Raw genomic sequence first — 26,877 nt, forward strand, 5'->3', positions numbered from 1 at the left:
TGATTGTTCCTTTGCCAAACACTCGGCATTTAATCATGTATCTTCACCTCTTCATAGGAAACATAATTATGTGATTACACGAATTGGAAAATATTTTACTAGATGATAAAATTTGATACAAACAGCAAAATCATACAGTGAAATATTGAATATCACTTACTTGTAGCCTACAATTCCATTTAACAGAGTTCTTTATAATAGGTTTTCAATAAAAAGGATTTCCTTTTTTAAAATACTACTGATATGAGTTCGTAAACTACACACGATAAAAATCTATACGACAACTAGACATCATTGCGGATAAGTCGGAGCATTATATGATCTTCGAGTACATGTATGTCACCTTTGGATGTAATTTTTCTTCACGTTTGTGAGAACCACGTGTACCCTCTCCGCAGTAAATCCTGATCTGTGCTTCACAGCAGATGACAGATAAACTAAACAAATGAACCAACCAACTGTTATATTAGAAAAACAAAGATCACACAATATCAAATACATATCAAATTGAAATTTCGAATAAAAAAATCACTTACACTTCACAAAATATTTCAGACCTCGCTTTAGTCTTCTATGTTTGCATTCACAAAATATCTTTGAAATCGCTGAGGAATACTTGTGAATGGGATTTGAACAGGCTTGTAGTGGAATAGTAACAAACCAAAGGAAAGTGAAGAGCATCACGTGTATCGCGTAAAACATTACAAAAGGAGGGGGGAATATTGGTTTCTCATCATAATCAGCAATAAGTTCCTTGAAGTTGTTTAACCAGTGCATCTGGCTTTGTGTGATTATATTTTGGTATCGTTCTCTACAATTTAAGACAAATATTAATGTAAGACAATCTCTTGATAGTTGAGGATTGATAGCGATATATAATTCTTACGTGAATATTGCAATGAGGATGTTGAAAAGGAGTACAAAGAGAAGCAGCGCTGACAGTCCTCGAAGATACGGCACCAGTCGGACGGATATTGTACTACTCTCTGTAATGAAAATGAAATCGTGCAAATTTCCAACTCAGCTCGAGTTCGATCTAATATGTGAAATATTTCTACTTTGAATCACCCATACCAATATCAAAGTCGTCAACACTGTTGTCACCGTGTAAAATCCAATATTGTTTCATGATAGCATGTTCAGCTAGGGTCCAACTCAATTGTATATTTTTATTAAGAAGGGCTAGATCCGCTAATCCAAATGCAACAGAGACAATGAAAACGATAAAAAGAAAGGGAATCAGGTCTTTCACAATCTGAAAGTCAAAAATAAAAACAATAGCAAAGATACTCATAATCGATATACGAAGGAAATCTTTCAATTTCTCTTTGAAATGTTATATATACAACATGTGACTGAAAATTTGAAGTAAACCCCAGAGTTAGCGTCATCTACATGTAAATAAAATCATATTAGGATTTGGAAGTACATACCAGAGCTTTTATTACTACATATGTAACACCAAGTCTTTGTGATATCGAAGTCAAATCCAGAATTCGCAGAAAGAACAATAAAAGATTGACAACTAAGATGAATCGAGCCACACTGCTGGCACTGAAATATTTAAAAGTCATGCCAACGAAAAACAGGATTATGTTAGCAAGGTCCACCGTATTTCGCCAGCTTATGTAGTTTCGAAATTTTTCTATCATCCCCGTGCCTTCTGCTGCAACAATCTTCAAACGAAAATAGATAACATTATTTTGAAACATAGATGACGTACACTCGTGATCATTACAAAAATAGTCAAGCAATTACCTGTCTTCCTTCATCCAGAGCAAAACAGGCAGACCAAACTAACAACATCAAGTCGGCCCATGAAAAAGGAATCGAGACTCGTGTTGAAACGGTCACAGTCAGAGCACACATAAATGCTGTGTAAGATGCCTGATAAACAAATTTCTCAAAACAAATATATATTGTAACTTGATGCGTACTATTTCTTATTATCTACATTTTTTGTGACTAATAGTATACATGAATTGTGGACTGAAAGCAAACGATCCGAAAAACCAAATTAAGGGAAAATAACGGAATTCTTGATCTATTGCCTTTGACCAATAAAAGATGCAAAGCAATTAGATGTATACATGCATTCACATACACATTACTTACATTAAAATAGAAACATTTAATGAATGCCGTGTTGTATCTGTCCATTATTTGCTGCGTATTTTTTTCGCTGAAAAGTCTGAAATCAAATTGATTAAAATCATAATTCTTTGGTTTTGAAATATACTTGCTATCTACAAGAATAACAAGATATTTTTGTAATTGGTGGAAAAAATACCCACGATAAAAATGGTAACAAGAGTAATCCAAATGGAAGAAATATCAGGGAAAGGACAGCTTGTACAATCTTCATCACCTAGAAAAGTATACAGTACAGACTCCTATTACGATATACAGTATGTATCTCTCAAGTACATTCTTCACACTTCAAGAATGCATAGGAAGCACATCTCTAATATTGTAATGTACCTCAAACATTTGGTTGTCATAGAACACTTTTCCATACCAACGTCTACGTAGTATATCTTGGACAGATTTGTGACGGAGAAAAACGGCCTTTTTCCGATTGTATGCCTTTTGAAAGATTTCATATGGTTTTTCTATCAGAACGTGCTCGACGATGTCTTTGGCGTCAGGATATGTTTCGCTGATGTAGCATTCATGAAGAATACTTGTAGCGTGATTAACGTACTCTCTAGAGAAACATTAAAATAGTGTTAAATTAAAGGGAAAAACCATTCAAATATAATTATATGAACAGACGCCATGCATGTAGATAACGAAAGGTGAAGATAACGGACAGTGATCAATCTCATAACCCCTATAAGCAATACAAAATATAGAGTTGGGCAGAAACGGACCCCTGGATACACCAGAAGTGGGAATAGGTGCCTAGGAGGAGTAAGCATGCCCTGTCGACCGGTCACACCCACCATGAGTCCTATATCTTGATAAGGTAAACGGAGTTATTCGTAGTCAAAATCAGTATGCCAAGAAAGAATAATATCATGAATTCCATATTGAATACAAAAATAAGAGTACAAGAAACATGGACCCATACGTATCTTTAGTATTCTGTTGTACATTCAGATAAGGTCAATATATCTATCTGTTATTTTCACTATTTATATCGTATGGTATGTTTTAAAATCTGTACTTCATCATTGTTTCATTCCAATTGATAACTTAACATTTGATACCTTGATGCTTGTTTGAAACGTGATATGGTTTTCTGTCCATAAATGATATGTTCCATGCCATCCAAAATAAAACTGCACAATAATGCATCCCAAATCGGCAACTGAATAAAAGTAATGCAATACATTTCACCTTGAGCAGATAAAAACAAGGAGTAAAACTGATATCCATTAGAAAAGAAACAAGAGGCCCATGGGCCACATCGCTCACCTGAGTCACCTTGGTCCATATCAGAAGACTTTCTATATATATTTGCATGTAAAACCGTAGTCCTTATTATGACCCCAACCTACTGCTGGAGGCCATAGTTTTTGCAAACTTGAATCTACACTATGTCAGAAAGCTTTCATGTAAATGTGAACTTCTTTGGCCCAATGGTTCACGAGAAGAAGATATTTGAAGATTTTTCCTATATATTTGTATGTAAAACTTTGACCCCCCCCCCTTGTGGCCCCATCCTACCCCCCAGGGGCAATGATTTGAACAAACTTGAATCTGAACTATATCAGAAAGCTTTCATGTAAATATCAGCTTTTCTGGCTCAGTGGTTCTTGAGAAGAAGATTTTTTTTTAAAAAAAATTCCTATATATTTGTATGTAAAACTTTGATCCCCTATTGTGGACCCATCCTACAACAGGGGGCCATGATTTGAACAAACTTAACTCTGCTCTATGTTAGGAAGCTGTTCATGTGAATATCAGCTTTTCTGGCTCAGTGGTTCTTGAGAAGAAGATTCTTAAAGAATGTCCCTATATATTTTTATGTAAAATTTTGATCCCCCCTTGTAGCCCCATCCAACCCCCAGGGGCCATGATTTGAACAAACTTGAATCTGCACTATGTCAGAAAGCTTTCAGGTAAATATCAGCTTTTCTGGCTTAGTGGTTCTTGAAAAGAAGATTTTTAAAGATTTTTCCTATATATTTGTATGTAAAACTTTGATCCCCTATCGTGGCCCCATCTGACCCCCGGGGGCCAGGATTTTAACAATTTAGAATCTGCACTATATCAGGAAGCTTTCATATAAATCTCAGCTTTTCTGGCTCAGTGGTTCTTGAGAAGAAGATTTTTAAAGATTTTTCCTATATATTTGTATGTAAAACTTTGATCCCTTATTGTGGCCCCATCCGACCCCCGGGGGCCATGATTTTAACAATTTAGAATTTGCACTACCTAATAAAGCTTATCTATAAATTTCATCTTTTCTAGCCCAGTGGTTCTTGAGAAGAAGATTTTTTAATGACCCTACCCTATTTTTACCTTTTCTTGATTATCTCCCCTTGGAAGGTGGCCTGGCCCTTTATTTTAACAATTTAGAATTCCCTTTACCTAAGAATGCTTTGTGCCAACTTTGGTTGAAATTGGCGCAGTGGTTTTTGAGAAGAAGTTAAAAATGTTAAAAGTTTACAGACCGACGGACGGACAGACAGACGGACGCCGGAATACGGGTGATCAGAAAAGCTCACTTGAGATTTTAGCTCAGGTGAGCTAAAAACTCACAACATTGGATTGCATCCACACGTGAACAGCCACCTGTGTTTGTTCCGTCAGCAAATACCACACGAATAAATCTCGGTATGTCATTTTGTCCTCAACCGCTGTGATAGTGAAGGGTTGGCATTGTTTGAAAAAAGATACAACAAAAAATCCTAAATTAAAAGCAATGGTCACAATGTCCCTCTTTAAGAGAAGGATAGAACAACATTAACGAACTAATATTATTCAAATTCCTTTGACAATGTTTGATTAATTCATGTTGATATTCCTTTTGGAAATTGTCATGAAGGATAAAAAAATATTTCCGTACATGTGTGCAAAGAGCTAGTGTTAGTATTACAACCAATTTTGCATCGCGATATATTGCAATATTTACATGGTATTGCTCTATCATATTGCAGGATTTACAATAACTATATAAGCTTTCTATTTTTGAACATTTAATTTTTCCTTTTTAATTAAGAGATAGAGATATATCAACTTACGCAGTTTATAATAATTCTTTTTAATTTGCAGCTGGTTCTTCAGAATCATGGCTATATCCTGTAGTTGGTGCATCTCCTGTGTAAAAAAAACCCCACCAACATTAGAACTCTGGGCTATTAAGGTCATCTGAGTATTGCTACGCGAAAAACGAATATATTAGAAGCGTTGGGTGGTTTTCATGAATATGCAATGATTTTATCTTTGTTGATGTCGTTAGTGTTTTTGTTACTAGTATGAAAAGGTGAAGATAACGAGCAGTTATCAATCTCATGAATCCTATAACAAACACATAATTAAGAATTGGGCAAACACGGACCCTTGGGCATACCAGAGGTGGTATCAGGTGTCTAGGAGATGTAAGCATCCCCTGTCATACCTGACGTGAAGTAAGGGGAATAATCCGTAGCCAAAATCAAATTCTTTAACCCGATCGAGATATAGGGTTTACGTCGGGTGTGATACTTGCTCCTTCAAGGGACTTGATCCTACCTCTGGTCTGTCCAGATGTCCTTGTTTGCCCTAATCTTAATTTTGCTTTCTTTATAGGAGTTATCACCATACATTTTTCACGAATGGTTATGACCTTGATTGAATCAAACTACAAATGTACTTATTGTGTATACAATTGCTATTTAGAAACCGTTGATGGTATCGTGTTAGCAGTTCATAAATTCGCCAATAAGTAAATAAGAATTTGTTGTAAATCATATAGGCTCAAATAAAATCTGGAGTTCAATTTTGTTTTCAGATATTATATTAACATTGATGCAAGTCTTCTGCGTGTCAGAACTGTTAAATATCAATTTATTCGTCCAGAAACCATATGTATTTGAACACTAAATGTTGAATGTCACAGATGCCCTGCACCAGCAATATCTGTAAGGAAAATCCTAAACTCCAAGCTTAAAAATAAACGGGTTTTGTTACCTCGTTGCATGTTTCTATACCAACACCTGGCTTCAATGAACTCAGGATCTGTGCCCCTCTTGGAATCTATGTGGATGAAATAGATAAAAAGAAATCATATGACGTGGAGATTAGTTCAGGAATTCAAAATACATAATTTGCAATTACATGCGTTAATTTTATTCCTATAAAAAGTGCATCATGAATATTTGTTCATACATGGTTATAAAGGAAGAGAAGCATTCGTTTTGTCAGTTTTCCATCCATGTGTTTGAACAAATCAGGATGCTTCAAAATGCTAAGAAGTATATGGCTTCCTGATCTTAAGACATTTTCACACATTCTTGTTGTGAAAACATTCTGAAAAATAAAATAAAAGCATCATATCTTGATAAGAGACTATGCAGGAACGTAGATTATGTGATAAAGTGTATGATTGTTTGTACCAACTGCGTTTTATCCTACCTTTCCTTCTTTGAACTCTTCTGAAATTCAAAGAAAAACCCTACACATACTTAATTTATTACTGATAAAGTTATGAAACATGACATAATCATAATTACTTATCTTGTATGTGCGCTATAAGTTATCAATAACATATTTGCAACAGTAGATTTTTCTTTAACAAACGAATGAGAAATAGTAAACCTATAAATGCCGCCCTGAATACGTTCGAACCGAACTCTTCCACTTCGGTCACCAATACACTGTCAATAAACTTTCGCTTCTTTTTTAATTTCTCGATTATTTGGTAAGCATCTGAAGCATCTTGTTCTTCAAAGAATCGTATATATTTCTCTACTCTGGATTCGTCTCCTTGGCTTTTCATCTGACATAATATATCTGCTACGCCTCCACTGTTCTAGAACGAAATATAAAAACGCATTATTCGAAACATTATGATTCCACAAAAGATTGAATGAACTTCCAAACAATTGTATGCATGGTGTTTTAAGTTCTGCAAGAATATCACACCGATAAGAATACGAAGCCAAACATGTACTATATATATATATATATATATATATATATATATATGGTGTGGACTTCATGTGACATTTGGATTATAAATGTTTGTCGTACTAGCAACAATAATACTATGACACCGAACCTCGGTGTTTAAGGACCTACCCGAAAGATATCGATCGTTGAATCACTATAAACTATATCTATTATTATGTTTCAGGTCTGACCTGGAGGCAGCAATTTACCAAATTATAAATACCTTAATGACAACAACCGGTGTTGATGATAACAGGGCACTCATAACTTTTCTCAGTGCATGCAGTTTCCCACCGTAAACAACCAGTACACGTGGCAACCTTATCTCTTTGTCAGAAAGACCATCTGTAATAAATATTTGTTTTAAACAATATTGTCATCACCACTAATATATTATTAATCTAAAGTCCTTGGATACACAGTTTCTTAATTTTAAGTATTTGAATGAAGATTCTTCACCATTCTCTTGAGAAAGAAGGTCTTCAACATCGTTCATGGTATGATATTCCTGCTGCTTGGATCTGTTTGATTGTTGTGATATGAAGAGATGGTGAAGGTCACTGTCCAAAGTGCGCAAATAGTCAGAAAAGTCACCTGGCCCCTGCATATAAATACATGTATGTGCAACTCCTTATTGCAAAGGTTTGCATAAAATACTTGAAATGTTTATCAAAAGGCCAGTAAAGAAAATCACAAAAAATGAGAAATACACGGAGAATTATTCAAACTCCGTAGAGTGGAAACCTACCCATACTATTTCATTCCAGTTGATTATTCCTATACACTGTATTGGTAATTCATTAGACAAAACAAGATTATTATTCACTCTCTGTACAATTTTGCTCCACTTTGGCCCATTATATGACGAAAAACCATTGGTTACAACCATCGAGTCTGCAGAGAATTCAAATTATTAAACAAACACATTTGTTGAAAACTAGTATTTTTTATGTTGATTAATTTCTTTCGTTTATATCATGATAATTCTTACTTGTTGACAACAGAACTTTTTCAAATGCAATTTCAAAACATTTTGAGAGCGAAGATTCGGGTTCCATATCACAATCATCAGCAAAACTAAGAATGAGTCCACGGTTGTTGTTGTTGTTGTTGAAGGTCTCATTGTTTCCTCCCCTGATAAGATATTCTTTTATTTCAGTAACTGCTCCACAGACGAACTGTAATTTTAATAAAAGACATTCTCTTTTAATCTTACCGTCGTTAATCTTGTATTTAGAGGCATCTGACAATATTTCTAAAACTGATTTTTGGTTTTTGCAAATTTACGACATTTATGAAATATATAATGTAATAACATACAAATCAACTTACAGAAAGATGGTTATTGCCTTTGTACAGGTCACCAAGTTGACAAAGATGGTTGTGACTGTCTGAAATAAATATTGCAGCAGTAAATTAGGTAGAAAATAAATCAATAGATGAATAAATCACGTATTATTTGAGGATAAAGAAATTTGTTTTCCTTACATTTAACACTTTGAACAGTAAAACCATTGATTACATCTCCATTGTTTATGATGCCATAGTCATCAAAAAGCTGGTACATTTTCGGTTTGTAATCTTAGCTGTGTCGCCTCCAGTTTTCAGCTGATTCTCTAAATGATGAAGAATTTCTTGTCAGCATTTCAACAGTCTTAACACCACACTGTCTAAAATTATACATGAGAGGTCTTTTTTATTTTCCGGAAGAATTGTTTTCCTACTTTAAATCTTTTAACCGTCACGAAAAATAGGGGAAACGTAATTTTCAAATTGATCCGACCTAGTGGGAAATGAACCAACAATATACGAATAATATTTTTAAAATAAGTACTACTTTTATATTTTCAATACATTTTAGAAATTTTTAAATAATTGTCATTTCATTTTGAAATGAAAACCTACCTGTTCTGAGTTTATAGACCAAACTTTACAAAACACAATAGGATCATCCTCCATGTCACTGCACACTAATCATTAAAGTGATTGTTAAAAGTTGTAGAGTTATTCAGCACGTGGTAAGAAACCATTTCGTTTTGAATAAAAAAGTTTAAAATACTTCATAACGGTATTAATACAAGTAGTGAAGAAATTCTCTTTGATGTCAATTTCAATAGGTCAGTTATATGGAAACACCACTTAGTCGAATTGGAGGTATGTCTGAAAATATAACAGATTATATCGAAATGAAACTTAATGTATTTCTATTTTTAAACTGATCTTTCCAAAATTTGTATGTACTTGATCTATGATGTTAACTGTGTAGCCTAACTTATCTAATATTGCCGATCTATTGCAAATTAGACCCGGATATTGGGGATGTGATTGTCGACGAGATTTTTAAAGACAACCAGGTGTATCAGGTGAGCTTGAAAATATACTATAAACGAAGGGTGATCTTCTGCAATATTCCATTCACTAATACTTGTAAAGGGAAGTTGAAATAAATATATCTGTCAACAGTTTGTCTATGGAAGTGTCAATGAAATTCAAAGATTTTGGAAATTTGAGGAGGGTTTGTCGGAGAAAAGAGCCATAATCAGAAGATGTATTCATGACCACATCTACGGCGATGAAGAGGTGTGTGGTTCACAGCATAGCCTTGTCCTTTCGATTCCAGACGATTCGCACAGAAAACCATGCGATGAATTATATAACGGAGATTTACTTTTGAAATTCAGCGAAAGCCTTCAAAAGATATTTGCATCTACAGGTATGTGTATATATATTACCACTGCTATGGTAGTTAATGTCTCGACTATGTATACAAATGATAATGAAATGCATGTTTTAGTTTATCTGTACAAAAATTTTCAATTCTCTGTTGAAAGATACCTTAGTGATAACCAATGGTCAGAAATCCCTGTTGACAACTCTAATTGGCAAGATTGTCAATTCAATGAAAATCACCGAGAGGTTATCAAGGGAGCGTCTTAACGTTGCTACAGTTGGAGTCCTTTATGCAGATGACATTTGCAATCCAGGAAAGGTATCAGGAAAGTTTTCAGTATTTTTCTCTTTGTTTGGAATATACAGTTTATATTTATTACACATCATATTTTGAGCAGGAATTGTTTATCAACGAAAATGAACTGGACATCAACATCCGCAACTTGATAGTGATTAAAAATGGTTCGCAATTAGATATAACAGCTATCCAAAGACTGTTGAGTAAAGGTATATATAATAGTTTAGTCTACAAAGATGAAAACAAAGTATCTTTTTTATTGTAACTGTTTGTGCAAAATAATACCGGTATATTCCTGGAAATACATGTATTTTGTTATGAATGTCTCAATTAATGAAATGAATTACAGTAAAATTTAACACGTATTGCAAGCTCATAATTTCTTATATCTACAAACTGATTAAACGAGATGTTTTTATATTGTATATCATTTATGTGCATGCATTTTAGATCCTCGTGTGTCGAAGGGTGAATTTATTCCTGGAGTTATGGTTTTATTTGGCGGTGGATTACCATCACTAGAGCAAATCAAAATAGCATATCACAAGCACATTCCTTTTGTGGTCATAAAGGTGTGTGTGGGTTATAAAATTAATTAAATTAATAGCTTAATCTAATCAAAATAGAACAACATTCTTCTCATAACAATATTCCTGTTCGGTTTTCATAAAAATAATCAAGCATACATTGTGTTCTACTGCAATTGTTCTACTTAAAGCAAAGCGGTGGTGTTGCAGATCTTCTGTCAGCAATGTTTGAACGACTCCAAGCTTCAAGAACCACAACCAGATCAAAAGAAAAGATACTACCAGACAAAGCACAACTGAAATCCATTTTCACATCAGACACTGCCGTGGCAAACGCTTCATCTATCCTCTCTGACTTGCTTGACAAGATGAATTCACAACGTGATCTTGGTCAAATATGTCACAGTTTAGATCTCCTAGGTGTCCACATCATCCGCGCTGCTTTGTTTGGTAATGTGCATCAATTACCAAGATCTGTATATATTCATACTCAATGTGAACTGTTTTATTCAACATTCCATAACGTTTAAAAATTTACATTTGCAGAGTGCAAGATGGATAAAAGGGTACGTATGTACTAAATGTGCTAGTATTACGAAATAGTTCTAGCTCGGGTCTCAAACATAGCACGGAACCATTCGGTGAAAACTGGTATCTGGAATTAAACGTTCAAAAATTCATATAATTATGTAGGGGAAACTTTCAAAACACATTCAGAGAAAACTCTCAAAAATGAAATAAAAGCCAATGTCGGCACAGTCATTGGATACTTTGCACATGTTTGTCTGAACTTTGAAGAAGATTAGAGCCCCCCACACAGGTAAAATTGGAATGAGAAGAACTTAACCAGGGTGGTTATCTTACTTACATTGTATTTTCCTTTCAGGTTTCATCACAGCTTCTGAGCTGCAGGATAATAGAGAAAGGCCCCGAAATGCTCTGTGACCTGCTTAATGACTATGATGATGAGGATGAAAATCCTGGAGAAAATCTTCTCAGCCAAATAACATGGAATGATTTACTTGGTCTTTATCGCAGAGTAAGGCTGCCTATCTTGAATGCTATAAATTGAACTCTGCACAAGAGGTTTTACTTCCTTTCTATGAATTAAAAAAATAATATTACTAAATCATACGATTTGCATTTGACTATTTTACGTTAATAGCTTCCAGATGAAGCGCAGATAAAGTCATCTATGAATTCCAAAGTAAGAGATTTTCGCTTTTTAAACTTATTAGAAAAAACGTCTTCGGTCATTAATGCAAATTCTGACCAATGAGCATTTGTCTAAAATGATAGTCACATAAACAACTATTCTTTTCCAGAGTATAACATTTTCTGGTTTGAATGTGGTGCTTAAAGAACTAGTACAGAATGTTCATTCTGGTATTTTCAAAATGATAGAACTTCGTGAGTATATTTGAGAAATCTGTATGATCTTCAAACATTCAAAGTTTCTGCTACAAATCGCCACTGTCTGTGAATATTATAATATAGGTATATTTCATAGCAACGACTTCGCTTTCCTAACCAAACGTGTACCTGTAGTCTTGGTGCATTACAAACTTCATTTCATTTATCAGCAAACTCGCTCCAACAGAATGAAAGCAAACATGTTTCAAACAATGCTCATCATATTGTACAAGGAGGCACATCGGCTGGGAATGACGTAGACGTAGAACAACCAAAACATCTGGATATGTTTGTATGGTATCTTGTTTCAGAACAGTTGCATATAGCCAAAACGTTTTGGGCAAAATCCAAACAGGTACAAAAATTTAAGACATCGGTTTGTCCTTATTTCAATTGTGTTAAAATTATTCTTCAGCTGGTATGATTCTCATATTTAGATGACGATGCGAGAATGTTTTGTGGCCAGTGGTGTACTTGACGGTTTGGAACATATTGTGTATGGTTCTAAGACCTTGGAAAAACTGCATGCAACATCCGAGTAGGAATTCTATATTTCTTTTAATCTGTTACACAAAATTCACTTTCCATTCTGAATTTACCAATCGATGACATTTAAGAAAGTTCTATTTTAGCTCACCTAACTGAAAGCTCAGGTGAGCTTTTCTGATCACCCGTCTTCCGTCCGTCTGTCTGTAACTTTTCACATTATCGACTTCTACTCTAGAACCAATGGGCCAATTTCAACCAAACTTGGCATAAAGCATCCTTGGATGAAGGGAATGCCAGTTTGTACAAATGAAGGACCACGCCCCTTTACAAGGGGAGATAATAGCAAAATAGTGAAAATACATTGACAACTTTTAAAAATCTTCTTCTCCAGAACCACTGGGCCGATTTCAACCATCAAGATAATCACAAAAATAGGATGGGGTCATTTAAAAATCTTTTTCTCAAGAACAACTGGACCAGAAAAGCTGAAATTTACAAGGAAGACTTCCTGACATAATGCAGATTCAAGTTTGTTAAAATTATGGCCCCGGGGGTAGGATAGGGTCACATTAGGGGATCAAAACTTTACATACAAATATATAGGAAAAATCTTTAAAAATCTTCTTCTCAAGAACCATTGGGCGAAAGACTTTTACATTTACATGAAAGGTTACTGGGGGCCACAATACGGATCAAAGTTTTACATGCAAATAAATAAGGAAAATATTGAAATATGGGCCCAGGTAACTCATGTGAGCGATGTGGCCCTTGGGCCTCTTGTTATATTTCATTTAGACAACTTATTGTAATGACTTCCGCTATATGATATGAAGAATAATAAAATGCAAAAGATTTGTTCTACACTTTATGCAGAATTTAGGGCGAATCTAAACTTCCTGATCTATGTTTCAGAAAATGTGTAAGCCATGCTACAAATCTGCTGAACGAATGTTATCAATACCAAGATAATTCTGTACATACCGATAGCCGATTGGCAGATTTCAATGACCCAAAGTTGTGCACAGAACTACTGCTTTTAATGAAACCAAACGATCACCTATCACTGGCATACAAACTTCACAAGACTGAATTCTTCAGACATCGGTCGGTTAAGGATATACTACAGAGGAAATGGGTAGGCGAGTCTACGACCAAAAAGATGCGTTTGTTGGTAAGTAATAACAAGACAGAGGCACTATTGGTCGATTTTTACTAGTGTTTTTAGATTGTAGAATTAAAATAGAAATAAACTTTAATATTATGATTTTATGTTCCAGAAACTGCTTTTTCCTATACTATTTCTAGTCACATTCCCCTTCGCACTACCCATTGCATTGTGAGTACATCTTGTTTTAACTGTCGCGTTGTTAATATGCGCGCGCGCGTGTGCGTGCGTGCGTGCGTGCGTGTGTGTTGTGTATTGTATTATATTCACCAGTATTAAATGTTTTCTACTAGATTAGTGAACGCAAGTTTCGTGACCGAAGTTGTCCACTGTTTTAATGTACCAGTCATAAAATGCATTTTTCTTTCCGTAAGTATATGGACTTTTATGTGTATGATAACTTTGTAATGAATAAATTCCACTTAAATTCAGTATTTCATATTTCATTTTAGCTCTTGAAAGTAATCGGATCGACATAAGATTTCATTCATTGCATTATCATATTTCTAGATACCGTATACAGCCTTTGTGTTGCTGCTGTCCTACGAACTGTTGGTGGACTTCTCCGCGGGAATCAGTGCTTCAGACTACGTCCTTGTCACCTACGTTGTGTGTTATACGATAGAAGAAATCAGACAAGTATAAATATACACAGCACAATTAATCAAGTATATATATATATATATATATATATATATAATAAAAGTCAAGAAACACGAAACTCGAATAACATTTCCCTGTTAGCGCTTTCGGCTTTAATGCCGAAATGTTATTCGAGTTTGTGTTTTTTGACTTTTATTATTGGATGTATTTACTGTATCAAATACCGAATTCTATTTTACAAACTATATATATATATATATATATATATATATATATATATATATATATATGTTTCATTCTCAAAGAATCACTTTCATTTACAAATACGGAAATCCCATTGTTGCTTCAGATAATGTTCATATCCATAGTTGAATCGGTCTACTATTTTGCTATGGCTGTTTTATTGCAAATCTGCATTTAACCTCGGTCAAAACATACGATGTTTCACAAACACGTCTTGCTTTTTATTGAGATTATACCATCCTCACGGGTAAGATGTCTGGCATACCTCCGCAGTCATTTTAGATGGTGGAACCTTATCGATGTTTGTTGTATTGTTTGCTTTGCGGCTGGCATCACCCTGAAGTCCATCGGGATACTGGACATATCGAGAGTTGCTCTCGCATTAGATGTCACTCTGTTTACTTTAAGAGTACTTGCTTTGACTGCTGTTTCTAGAAATCTAGGACCCAAATTAGTCATGATAGGAAAAATGGTATGAATGTTTTGCGAACATATGATATTACTGGTACCCTTTATAGTGTTTTCATAAAAATAATATCTATATTTTCCATTTATGCAACAAATTTCAAACTTTTTATATTTTGAATTCAGTAAACTTGTTAGCTTCTTGTGTGTTCTTATTTCCTTCATGCTGGTGTGCACATGCATGCATTCAATGAATAAATTTCATGTTTAAAATATTTGAGGGTATGAACCGCGACGCTTCACTCTGGCAGTCTTCATGAAAAGCATGCCGATGTGAAGCGGTGCAGTTCATACCCTTGTGCATTTTCAGAAATGAAATTTATTTCCTATATCTACATTCCACTTCATTTCTGTCAGATTTACCAGCCGTTAAAATAGACGTACTATATTCATAAAGGACTTCTGTATTCACACGCGCATTGTTTGCATCTGCAGCGCATTCATGAGGAAAAGGCTATCATTACAATCTTTAGGGATATCATGGGCAAAAACTTTAGAAATGTTTTATTGTGAATGCAGTTTTAAAAATATATTTGAACTAGAGTTTTGTGTCCTTTCAGTTTGCTAATGACCTAATACCATTTTTGCTGATCCTCTTCGTCTTCATTCTCGGATTTTCCATCGCTGATTACAGCTTGCTGCATCACGATTCCGCCTTCAGTTACAACTTGGTGGAGAAGATATTGATGAGTGGATACTGGATACTATATGGCGAGAACAATTTAGATGAATGTAAGACTTCTTATATATTAGTACTAGCATCTCAAGAAATGTAAGATTGCATGTATATAAGTATGTCTTACTTTTATGTTCAAATGGTACAAGTTGTTGTATGATGTTTAACACTTAAATCTCTCACTAATGGTACAAATTACCGCCTGTAGTTACGATACACATGTAATGTACACAATAGTTTTAATAGGTAAATTGCCCTTGATTACCGTTCCACATCCTTGTAAGATTTACATTATAACATGACTTTTTATTCCAGTTGACAGTTTCCTGTGTGACAGCGCGACGTCCACATGTCCGTCAGACTTGGGTATTGCCGTTGTGCCATACATCAGAGGAGTCTTTGCCCTCATCAGCGTGGTGCTCTTATTAAATGTCCTTATTGCTATGTTTAAGTAAGTCATCTTACAAATGAACAAAACACCATAACTTTGCTTGAACAGTCTAAGAGCAAACCTTTTTCGCGTTTAAATTAGGCATCCCTGCAAGACTCCTGACCATAAATATTGTGTTTGTGTGTATGATACTAGCTGATACTTTTACTTGTAGAGAAATAAAGAAGATCACGATTCGAACAAATAGAATTCTTACACAAAGAAAAAGATAGGCTTAGCTTCAGTGATAATTCTTCATTCCAGATAAATCATTCTCGTAGTAGTTTGGTTGCTGATAACACTCTAGCCTTTCATAGGTTGAAATATCCACCCTGTATTTTGTATCACAGAAACATATACATGAACTTCTGCATCTATAGTTCTACCACTGGCCACAATGAAATTTAGCATAATATTTTTTTAGAATGATTCTGGCGACATATTAAATTCGAAATCTCTAGTTAGATTTTTAAGTTGCTGCAAGTTGAAACAATGTATGTCCCTCTCTTCCGTCCCGATTTATCTTGGACACCACAAAAGTATGCAATTTCCATATACACTGTATATATTTCATTCGTTGCAGCGACACCTACAGGAAAGTTCAGAATGTGAGCTACATGCATTGGATCTACAATTACAATGAACTGCTCACAGAATACGAATCCAAGCCTGTCCTCCCTCCCCCGTTCCTGGTGCTGGGTATACCGCACACTATTGTCTACTGCCTAGGCTGGGTCCTAAAGTGTGGATGTTGTAGGAAATCAGATGATACAACACAGAACTCCAATAAAGGAGAATTCATAAAGGGTCTTCTACTTCTCAAAACAGGTACTGTCGGTCAGGAATTAGAGTTACTTTTGCTTTAAAAAAAAAGACTATCTTTGCTGATATTTTTTGTTAAGTCGACAGAAGCACGACTAAAATGGACACGAACTTTTACGCGGCGTGGCCTGGATCGAAAATTAAGTTTAATTGTAAACATTTGCACACTCAAGCTGAATTAGAGGTACATGCATTTACGTTTAATAGAAGTTTTTGTTTCATTTTATTCAAAGAATAACCTTAGTATTGATACGTTTAATGAAATCTAACATAAAATCTGGAGCATATACATGTACCTTTAAATTACCATAATCCGTCAATGGTTTGCTATAATACGCAAGCTTGACCTTGCATGGGGTTAATTTTGATATTTTAGTGTATCTAACATCTGGAGACCCATACGACATATACCGAAAACAAGACGGCTTCCAAAAGAAACTGCAGCAGTTTGAAAGAAAGGTGAAAGAAAGATACCGTAAAAGGTAGTTTTTACTGAGAAACAGGTTACAGTTCTTATCGTGCAAGTACAAATACATCGTCTGGAAAACATTTAATTTTATACTTTAGGTTTTAAATCAATTTTTATAAGATGCAAATGCGTAATACGTTTTCGTCATATGCATACCATATTTCTCGACTTTTGAGCATGACAGTATTAATAAAGAAATTGGGGTGTATAAGTTGATGTTTTAAATGAACACTGGCTAATGCTTGATCGTTGTATCATTCTCATATATGTCCTGATAAAAACTTGAGAACTCTTTTTCATCATGGTTGTGTGTAAAAACACGTGACCATATTTAAGAGGCTGAAACTTAGGCCCAGAGCATTGATCGTACATTAGATTTCATGGTCCAACATTCCTCCTCCTAATGTACATTGTACTTTGGTTATGAAAATATTTTTCCTTGTCAAGGAATTTCAGTACAGTACTAAAAGTTGTCCACTAATGAGATAGTGAATGTATCCAAATCAGAGATATTTCGGCTGTAGTATAATATATAAAAGAGAGAGAGAGAGAGAAGATCTGTGGCTGGACCGGGAATGGAACCCAGAACCCCAGCATTACTAGTCAGGTGCTCTAACCACTGACCTACCCAGGCCAATAACCACGGTCCGTATAGCCCTAACTTCTATAGTCCTCCCATAGCATCGCGCTCGAAATCACACGGCCTCTCACCTCTGTCGGCGCGGGTTCGAATCTCGCTTGCGTCGGTAAGTGAGAAAGGTTCCCAGTTTACTTTCGGAAGGTCGGTGATCTCTTCCCAGGTACATTGAATCTGGGTTCTCTCTTCCATCAATAATAAAGTGCACCGCCACGACACATGATACGCCCGTCACATATTGTTAACAGTATAGATTGTACCCATTAAACATTTTTTTTTATCACCTTAATTAAATGTCACAGTGACCTTAAAGTAGGATGCGACACACCTTCTACCTAAGATGCATTAGTTGACCAATTTTGGTGATTCTAGGTCTAATAGTTTTCAAGTTATGAGCCGGACAAGTTTTTGCCATATATGGCCATATCTTCTTAATGAAAAGTATCAGTGACCTGGTTTTAATGTGCGACACACCTTCTACCCAAGATGTATCTACAGACAAAGTTTGATGATTCTAGGCCTTGTAGTATTTAAGTTACGGGTCGGACACGAAAAAGCTAACAGACGGACGGACAGACGGATATCTTCTTAACGAAAAGTCACAGTGACCTGGTTTTAATGTGCGACACACCTTCTACCCAAGATGTATCTACAGACAAAGTTTGATGATTCTAGGCCTTGTAGTATTTAAGTTACGGGTCGGACACGAAAAAGCTAACAGACGGACATCTTCTTAACGAAAAGTCACAGTGACCTGGTTTTAATGTGCGACACACCTTCTACCCAAGATGTATCTACAGACAAAGTTTGATGATTCTAGGCCTTGTAGTATTTAAGTTACGGGTCGGACACGAAACAGCTAACAGACGGACGGACATGAACGCCATACCATAATATGTCCCGTCTTAAGACGGGCGTATAAAAATTGGACGCCACCGTATAACTGAAAAATTGTTGAGTGTGGCGGAAAACATCAATCAATCAATCTATATTCCTCCCTCCTTAATTTGTCTTTGTCCTCAATGACACACACAACCTAGGTTCTTTTCGCCCCAGGCAGGACAACCTGCAGTGCAGGGGTGGTCACGGCACCAAATGTAACATACATGTAGGAGAGAGAAAATCTGTGGGTGGACCGGGAATCGAGCCCGGGACCCCTGCATTACTAGTCAGGCGCTCTAACCTGCACTGAGCTATCCAGGACGTATTCATGGTGTGTATAGCCTTAACTACTACATTCCTCCCTGCTTACTGAGCTATCCACGGTCCATATAGCCCTAATTACTACATCCCCCTCCTTAATTTGTCTTCGCCCTCAAAGACACACAACCCAGGCTCTCTTTTGCCCCTGGCAGGACAACCTACAGTGCAGGGGTGGTCACGGCACCAAATGTAGAGTATAAGAGAGAGGAGAAAATCTGTGGCTGGACCGGGAAACGAACCTGGGACCCCTGCATAAATAATCAGGTGCTCTAACCACAGAGCTACCCAGGCCGATATCCATGGTCCGTATAGCCATAACTACTACACAGCTATGAAATATCCTTCACATAATATCATTCATTGTCGTACATGTACCACCTACAGGAGGGCCAATTCACGACACTGTTAAACAGTTGGTAAAATATAGGGAAGGGTGACACTTCTAATCAATTGTGCTCAACTTACATACACACCCAACGAAATATGAATGTTGATCTGCTCAATATATTTCCATAAACGAACACACTATGCAACTAATATCTTATTGTAAAAATGCAGTGCATCTAGTTTTAGGAGTGCAGAGCTATTATTCTCAAATGAAATTAACTACAGCCAACACATTGCAAGAATGTAAAACAATTATTTATATCTTGACATCATATTACAGATTGTAAATCCACAATGTAATTCTAATTTCTTAAAAATTTGACATTCCTGTCAATGTCTGCCTTAAAATCTCATGCAAATACGAGTACTTACAAATGGAATTAAATACATGTAATTAGTATTCACTTCCATTAGAAATAAATAAAAAGAAAAAAGCAATGAAGATGTATCAAAACAACTAACATATATACATCATCATGTACATGTATTTTCTACTCAGTGTACATCCATTTTCAGATTACTACAAAAGAAAGTTCTGAGAAAAAAGGTTTGTTCTTTGTCTCAAAAAAAATTATCATTCATAATTATGTAATCACATTAGTACCATATTTGAACTCTCATTATTTCCCCCCTACTTTTAATGCAGAATTATGAAGAAATTTCTAAGATGGATAGAATTGCATCACTCGAGTTAACAGTTTCCAAACAGGTATTGTTATACTAGTTTTTGTATTGCACAGTCTCAAACATGTACAATAAAGTCTACTAAATGGTAGATATTACAAATGATCAAATGTTAATTTATATGGGAATATTTTGTTTTACATTTTTAGCGAGAAGAAATTGAAAATTTGAAGAGGGATATGCACATTCTCTTGGATGTTTACAGCAAAAAATTGAAAACGGTCACATTTGAGTGAAGGAATACATCCATTTGACCTTTTAACAAATACATCTAACCAAGATTAATAAACTTTTTTAATTTTCATTCCTCTTTGGATTGTTGCTGAAAGCAATCCATTCATTCTTCACTTTAGTAAGATATATATCAAGGATTGTTAAACGTATCATTTTTGCATGTACATGGGTTTTTTAACAATGAACAATAAATCATACAATATCAATCAATCCACTGAGGTTATATGCAAGTCAACTTTATCACTGACCCTTTTGCACCCAGTAAGAGAGTACTGCACAGGACTTCCCTTCGGCTGGAAAAAGCTCAAGTCCTCGATAATTTTCTGTAACAGGTCAGCTGATGGCACAACCTTTTTATAACGCAAGTTCTGCTTGACACATTGCTCAATATGCATTTTATTCAGAGGTAAAAATGGAATGTACACATCAATGAGATTTTCTTTGTGTAGTTCATAGTACCACTCTTTTTCAGAATTCTGAAGCAAAACAGAATGCAATTCCTCATGGGTCAAGTCTTCTCTTTTCCTTCCTGCTGATATTTCGGAGAACAGGAAATTGTTAATTTCTGTTCCTCTTGAATTGCTGAGGAAAATGAACATAACCCACTGATTGTCAAATTCCTTGTTTTTCAGTGAAATTAACACCGATCTTAACCCTTTGATTAATGACGGTGGTGCTTTATCCATTTCATCAAATATGAACACATTGAATCGACAGTATCTAATATGATTTCTTATTGATTTTGAAATGTCTTTTGCATATGATGGAATGTTAGACGATGGAAAATGCATTGGAACTAAGAAAGTTTTTGAACGATGCACATGTAATGAATTTAATATTATTTTTGTTACAAAATTTTTCCCAACACCTGTCCAGCCATGAAAGGAGAACACCACTGGCTTTAAATGAGATTGGTTTGTCCTTTGTGATTTCTCCCAATAAGAGGCTAGTGCAGACATGGACACATTTTTTGCTATATGCTGTCCAAATAAAAAACTGTCAAAATTCCTCTCAAGGTTTTGAAAGTCAACAACTAACTCGCACTCAACAGAGTGTGAGAGATAAAGTTTTCCGATGAAACATAGTCCAATCAAAATGACCCAAAGCATCCATTTTCCTTTTGTGTTTTTAAACAAGGATGGGTTTTCTTGATGTTTCTTTGCATCTGGTTTAAAATCGGGGTGTCCTGGTCCTACAAGCTTGGGTCTCTTGGGTAAAGGTCCATTCAGACTGTGTGGTTTCTCAAAAGTCAAAGGTCCATTCAGACTATGTCGTTTCTCTGAAGTCAAACTTCTAATTATATTTTTACCAGTTACGTCCTCGCTCATTGTTCTGTGCAATTCTGGATATTTCTTCAGCCGGTGTCTTAATTCATCTACAGATATCCCTCTTTCAAAATGTCGAGTCTCATTTCTGGTGGGTGAAGATGAACACACAGTGCTATTCAAATTCCAGCGCTTTGCACTTCCCATAAACCTCCTTGGCACAGCATTTGCACTGACAAAGTCTCTTTCCTCTCCAGAGATATCCATAGGCTCTTCCCCTTCCATTCTGAAAAAGTCAAATTTTATTTACCTTCAGTTGTGTTAAGTGTGGCTAAATTTCGAGATAATAAATAGCTTGCATATATTTAGGAATCTACAGTAGATGTTTACCAACTAAATACAAATTTGTAGAATGGTAATTCCGAGCAAACCTGGGTCTGTTTTCTGGGTTCATTCTGTATCAAACTTAACAAGCATGAGCTGACTCAAAGTGGATTCAGAAAGCAAATGCAAAATATAGAGCAGACTCAAAAAGCGAACCCTTTAGACCCTGCAAGTGAATCTAAATAACCTTGCATTCATCATAATTTGACAGCTACTCCACACAGCTAGAGGTTCAGCGACGACACTCTTATTCTATATTCATATAGACATGTATGCACTTTTTGTATTTATTTTCATTACGTTTTATTTTCATCTTATTTTGTTTATTTTTCAAGAAGTCTGGCAATGTTAACTAAGGCTCTTACTTGTAGGAGTAATTTGACAGCTAACCTAGAAGGTGGAGCTTATTATCAGTGGACAGTTGAGCCATAACTTTTAAATGGATAAATTAAATCATGATCAATATCATATATTATGGTGACAAGAAAATAAATGTTAAGAAATTTCTTATGTTTTGAATTACTAAAATTATCACAGTGCCAGACAGAGGCCACTCAAAATGCTAAAAAATTGATAAATGATATCATCCTTTGAACTATTCAATTGATGAAATCCATTTGAGATTTATGGCTCTTTTTAGCATTGTATTCTTTTACTTATAGAAAAGGGACAGGAGAGCCTGTAGATTTTAACCCATTTCTTTTTCTCTGTCCATTTCATTCTATTTAGAAATTTAATTTTAAATTTTAAATTTCATTCTTGGCTGCGATTGCTGCAAACATAGAATTTTTTTGAGGTAGTTCATTACGAACTTCCCGAATCAGTCACCGACGTGTTCCCTGAAACAGATATGGAATGATCAGAATGTTTGCATGGAGAAAGTTGCCTCCTGTTTTTAGATGGCTAGTTTTACCACAGGAAGCAGTAATTTTGTCTGTAATAATAATAGTAGGGGTCTATACCATATGACCACTATATTAGGGGGTGGTACGGTAGAGACTTCTACCAGGGTTGGGTGGTTAAAACCACCCCCAGTTTTAACCAGCGGTTTTAACCGTCCCGGTCAATACTCTCTAAGTGGTCAATACTGGTCAATTGAGATTTAAACTGTCCATTTTCCTATTTTTGTACATTTTTGCAAAGATAAATTAAGTCTTTTCATTATAATATATGGATCAATTGATTATCAATAATTTTCATTAGATAATTAGATGTAATTTCATAAGTTTAATATATCTGGTTTGCTGAAACTGTGATCATAATATCTTCAGAACTATAAAAGAGGGTCACATATAGCATAACTAGACAATAGGATCTGCTTATACATGTACCAGAACAGATTAAGAATAACAGGTAGCTGGATATTAATAATAATAATGATTGCTTTTTATATAGCGCCTTATCCAGCGTATGCTGCTCAAAGCGCTTTACAATAATCAATGTACATTATTACTCCGGCAGACCTTATAAAAATCTAGAACTTTCTCAGCCTCCTAGGAAGCATACAGTGCAAGCTGCCATTGCAAGCGCTAGAGCACTAACATTCTAACAATATCTTTCACTGTCTATAGCCAGGTACCCCTTTTACACTTGGGTGGAGTGAGGAAATTCATGTAAAGTGCCTTTCCCAAGGACACAACGTCAGCCCTGCCGCGGGCGGCGGCCAGGACTCGAACCCATGACTATTCGGTCGAGAGTCTGACAGCCTAACCACTAGGCCACCGACGCCATTAAACAATATTAAACCACAAATATTGATATTAAATAAACACAGTGATTTAATATGAATTGGGTGACAGGTGCTGTAGATAAACAATGTGTTGCAATGTACAGAGCAGGAGATGTACCTGAGCACAGGAAACAGAGTTGACAGGTGTTAATTAAAATACTCTGGGACCAGTGTACATGTTATTGTTATGAAAACATCACCAACACACCACCTCAAATGATTATTTAACAGTTAAATGAAGATTTGAAACAATAGGTAGTTCTTGATAAACTAAAGAATTTGAACAGAAATAGATAACACTTTCCCCATCATATTATCTATGGCTTCAACAAAACAGTTTAGGAAATACCACAATTTTCCTCTCAGATTCACTTCTTGACCTGCCAAGAGACACAATCATGAAGCCTACAGATCCTATTTGGAATTTCTATGATATCGTTGAGGACAACAAGACCACAGCAAGATGTAAAGACTGCAATGCTGTTGTCAGTGCCAAAGTAATATGGCTAGGAAACAGTTTTTAATTTTTACAATAAACTTTTACATCTTCCCCAATTTAACAGTCATTTACATTATTTATTTAACATTATGACTTGCAAGTATAATATAAACTGATAGTGCATGTTATGAATTACAGTATTTACCATAATGGCCACTGAAACAGTTAAAATAACCAACAACACAGCTAGACTATAATGACCAAACAATTTTCAATCAACCAGTACTAGTATTGACCACTTTTTTGCCAACCCTGACTTCTACAGTAACTATTATTACAGACAAAATGACCGGTTAATATACTAGTAGAAAATTATACATTTTTTCATTTGATTTAGGCTATAAAATGAACATTGCCACCAAATGTACAGAACAGTTCTCATCATCTCGTTCTCTCTGAGACATTAAAATTTTGAAAAAGAAACATTTCTTCACTTGAAACAAATAAGTGATCCATGCAGAGGCACATCCGCTCCATAATATTGGGTTAACAAAGATTATTCAAAAAGCGAATCGGAGGGAGGTGGTGGTGTCCTCCACTCTGACCCAAACCTGAAGCAGAGCAGATCCAGTTTTCGCTCATATATAGCTGAAGGCACTTGGGCTGGGGGGGTCAGTTTTCTGGGTGTAATATAATCTCAGCGAGATTCGTCGAGGCTGGATATTTGGACTGACGCCTCTTCCGAATCTCAGACCAGTGTCATATAAAGTGATTCGGGAAATCTTGCCTGAACTTCGGCCGCTTGTTGCGATTAAAATGGGTTAAATTGAATTTCTTGCCCGCTTCAACTTTTCGCCTCAGACATCCTATTAACCCCCTATCATAATGAAACATGCATTTCTTACCTTTACAAGGTGTAAATCCCACAGTAATTCAAGTTGGCTATTTTCGAAGCCATTGCAAACGGCCACCATTTCATATTTTACCTTCTCAACACTGAAGAGTTCCGATATACTACTTCATGACAATTTGTACTATGATTGAAAATACAGAACTTATTGGTTGACAATTACTTTGTACAAAGCATTTAAGCATAAAAATTAAAAGCAATAAAAAGAAAAAACTGTGTAATAGAGGGCGAAGCCCTCTCACGGCCCGAAGGGCCGTGAGAGCGGAGCTCTCCCTATAGGTAACACGTATATACATGTTTAAGAGGAAAATATAGGGAAATAATGAAAAATTAAACCATACCTATGGAACTTGAAAAGTTTGGTACTAATGGCGTCGATTCGAATATTATCGCGTGGACATGTATTTCTCCATTTTGAATCTCGTCTACCCTAGTTCACGTCGTTCTGAGATGTTACATAAAATTCGTAAAAGCATGTAAATCTTATTTTCTTAATCATGTATAATCACTCCACGATTAACGCCATGTTTGTTGTTGTGGTTCAAACGCTATGTTTGTAAATTTCCTAAATAACGACGCTGAATATGACGTCACAATGTACTGTTTACATCAATTGCGTTATATTTCCCGCGTTCAATATGTAGGAGGATCAAATATCCAAAATTAGGATGCTTTGATACAGATCCGTCCTCGTACTAACTTCAGGTTGTTTTTGTTCTGTTTTGGATATAGATACCAATGCCAAAATTTGTTTGCTTCGCCCTCAAACACGGTCACGCCGTAAAACATATTATTTAATCAATCTATTAGAAGGCGTCCTAAACTATCGGAACTCTTCAGTGTTGAGAAGGTAAAATATGAAATGGTGGCCGTTTGCAATGGCTTCGAAAATAGCCAACTTGAATTACTGTGGGATTTACACCTTGTAAAGGTAAGAAATGCATGTTTCATTGTGATAGGGAGTTAATAGGATGTCTGAGGCGAAAAGTTGAAGCGGGCAAGAAATTCAATTTAAACCATTTTAATCGCAACAAGCGGCCGAAGTTCAGGCAAGATTTCCCGAATCACTTTATGTGACACTTGTCTGAGATTCGGAAGAGGCGTCAGTCCAAATATCCAGCCTCGACGAATCTCGCTGAGATTAGGTGTAATATTGCGTCTTATCGGTAATGTAAATCATTCTAACTACAAGTTACCAGAGACACATATAAAAACGTTATTCAAATTTCTGGGTATAAATCTACACTATACAAAAAAACATGTAGGCCTACCTGGGCGTCTGTCGAAGACCTAATCTCAGATTATCGAATAGACCTGTGATCGAGTGATGTTTTACAAATTTACTTGCTGTATTTGTCAACTTACTACAAAATTTCCATTAACTAGTGTTGTGTCTTTCTACGCCTATCATTACGAGTGAATGTCTACATTCATTAACATCTAGCATGTCTAGTACCTGCTACTTACGAACTTGACAGATTTCTTCTCCAGACCCTTTTCTGAGCTTAGATAAGTCATACCATAAAAACTCTGCACAACTGAAGATCTTTATTGTGATTGCTATACCGAGTCTATTGATAATATAGAAATATCCCTAGAATACTACAAACTATTTCAATGAAACAACGTAAATA

The 26,877-nt window shown here is 35.6% G+C and overlaps 3 protein-coding genes across 5 annotated transcripts in view; 1 reads left to right on the plus strand and 2 right to left on the minus strand.

Moving 5' to 3' along the window:
* LOC125681889 (uncharacterized) overlaps positions 1 to 8,767 on the minus strand; it is an 11,878-nt gene extending 3,111 nt beyond the window's left edge. Inside the window, exons 1-22 of the mRNA XM_048922142.2 lie at positions 8,590 to 8,767; positions 8,434 to 8,492; positions 8,093 to 8,279; positions 7,850 to 7,995; positions 7,561 to 7,702; positions 7,325 to 7,446; positions 6,748 to 6,961; positions 6,565 to 6,584; positions 6,319 to 6,459; positions 6,121 to 6,186; positions 5,193 to 5,268; positions 4,711 to 4,808; positions 3,213 to 3,313; positions 2,482 to 2,707; positions 2,295 to 2,368; positions 2,116 to 2,191; positions 1,759 to 1,887; positions 1,434 to 1,676; positions 1,075 to 1,255; positions 887 to 986; positions 537 to 811; positions 344 to 437 (exon numbers count right to left, since the gene is read on the minus strand). Coding sequence (XP_048778099.2) covers positions 344 to 437; positions 537 to 811; positions 887 to 986; positions 1,075 to 1,255; positions 1,434 to 1,676; positions 1,759 to 1,887; positions 2,116 to 2,191; positions 2,295 to 2,368; positions 2,482 to 2,707; positions 3,213 to 3,313; positions 4,711 to 4,808; positions 5,193 to 5,268; positions 6,121 to 6,186; positions 6,319 to 6,459; positions 6,565 to 6,584; positions 6,748 to 6,961; positions 7,325 to 7,446; positions 7,561 to 7,702; positions 7,850 to 7,995; positions 8,093 to 8,279; positions 8,434 to 8,492; positions 8,590 to 8,668 — 2,849 coding nt within the window. The 5' untranslated portion in view covers positions 8,669 to 8,767. The remainder of the gene's footprint in view (positions 1 to 343; positions 438 to 536; positions 812 to 886; positions 987 to 1,074; positions 1,256 to 1,433; positions 1,677 to 1,758; positions 1,888 to 2,115; positions 2,192 to 2,294; positions 2,369 to 2,481; positions 2,708 to 3,212; positions 3,314 to 4,710; positions 4,809 to 5,192; positions 5,269 to 6,120; positions 6,187 to 6,318; positions 6,460 to 6,564; positions 6,585 to 6,747; positions 6,962 to 7,324; positions 7,447 to 7,560; positions 7,703 to 7,849; positions 7,996 to 8,092; positions 8,280 to 8,433; positions 8,493 to 8,589) is intronic.
* Positions 8,768 to 9,131: 364 nt separating this feature from the next.
* LOC125681425 (transient receptor potential cation channel subfamily M member 2-like) lies at positions 9,132 to 21,263 on the plus strand. Its single transcript, XM_048921510.2, has 25 exons — positions 9,132 to 9,255; positions 9,406 to 9,464; positions 9,565 to 9,814; positions 9,933 to 10,090; positions 10,170 to 10,278; positions 10,520 to 10,641; positions 10,788 to 11,046; positions 11,143 to 11,162; positions 11,483 to 11,635; positions 11,762 to 11,803; positions 11,922 to 12,006; positions 12,180 to 12,364; positions 12,447 to 12,547; positions 13,411 to 13,669; positions 13,776 to 13,834; positions 13,957 to 14,032; positions 14,174 to 14,302; positions 14,739 to 14,981; positions 15,535 to 15,706; positions 15,966 to 16,101; positions 16,664 to 16,908; positions 17,279 to 17,384; positions 20,115 to 20,145; positions 20,245 to 20,307; positions 20,432 to 21,263. The coding sequence occupies exons 1-25, from the start codon at positions 9,228 to 9,230 to the stop codon at positions 20,516 to 20,518; spliced, it is 3,177 nt and encodes a 1,058-aa protein (XP_048777467.2). The 5' UTR covers positions 9,132 to 9,227; the 3' UTR covers positions 20,519 to 21,263.
* LOC125681426 (torsin-1A-like) lies at positions 19,836 to 26,759 on the minus strand. Of its 3 annotated transcripts, none has more exons than XM_048921512.2 (2): positions 26,711 to 26,759; positions 19,836 to 22,067 (listed from the first exon to the last, which is right to left on the minus strand). In XM_048921512.2, the coding sequence occupies exon 2, from the start codon at positions 22,064 to 22,066 to the stop codon at positions 20,723 to 20,725; it is 1,344 nt and encodes a 447-aa protein (XP_048777469.2). In that variant the 5' UTR covers position 22,067; positions 26,711 to 26,759; the 3' UTR covers positions 19,836 to 20,722. The 3 variants fall into 3 exon arrangements, with proteins under 3 accessions (XP_048777469.2, XP_048777470.2, XP_048777472.2); XM_048921513.2 differs by having other exon boundaries at positions 26,700 to 26,744; XM_048921515.2 differs by having other exon boundaries at positions 26,515 to 26,738.
* Positions 26,760 to 26,877: the final 118 nt, after the last annotated feature.

The sequence above is a fragment of the Ostrea edulis genome, chromosome 2, assembly GCF_947568905.1.
Source record: "Ostrea edulis chromosome 2, xbOstEdul1.1, whole genome shotgun sequence".
NCBI classification, from domain to species: domain Eukaryota; kingdom Metazoa; phylum Mollusca; class Bivalvia; order Ostreida; family Ostreidae; genus Ostrea; species Ostrea edulis.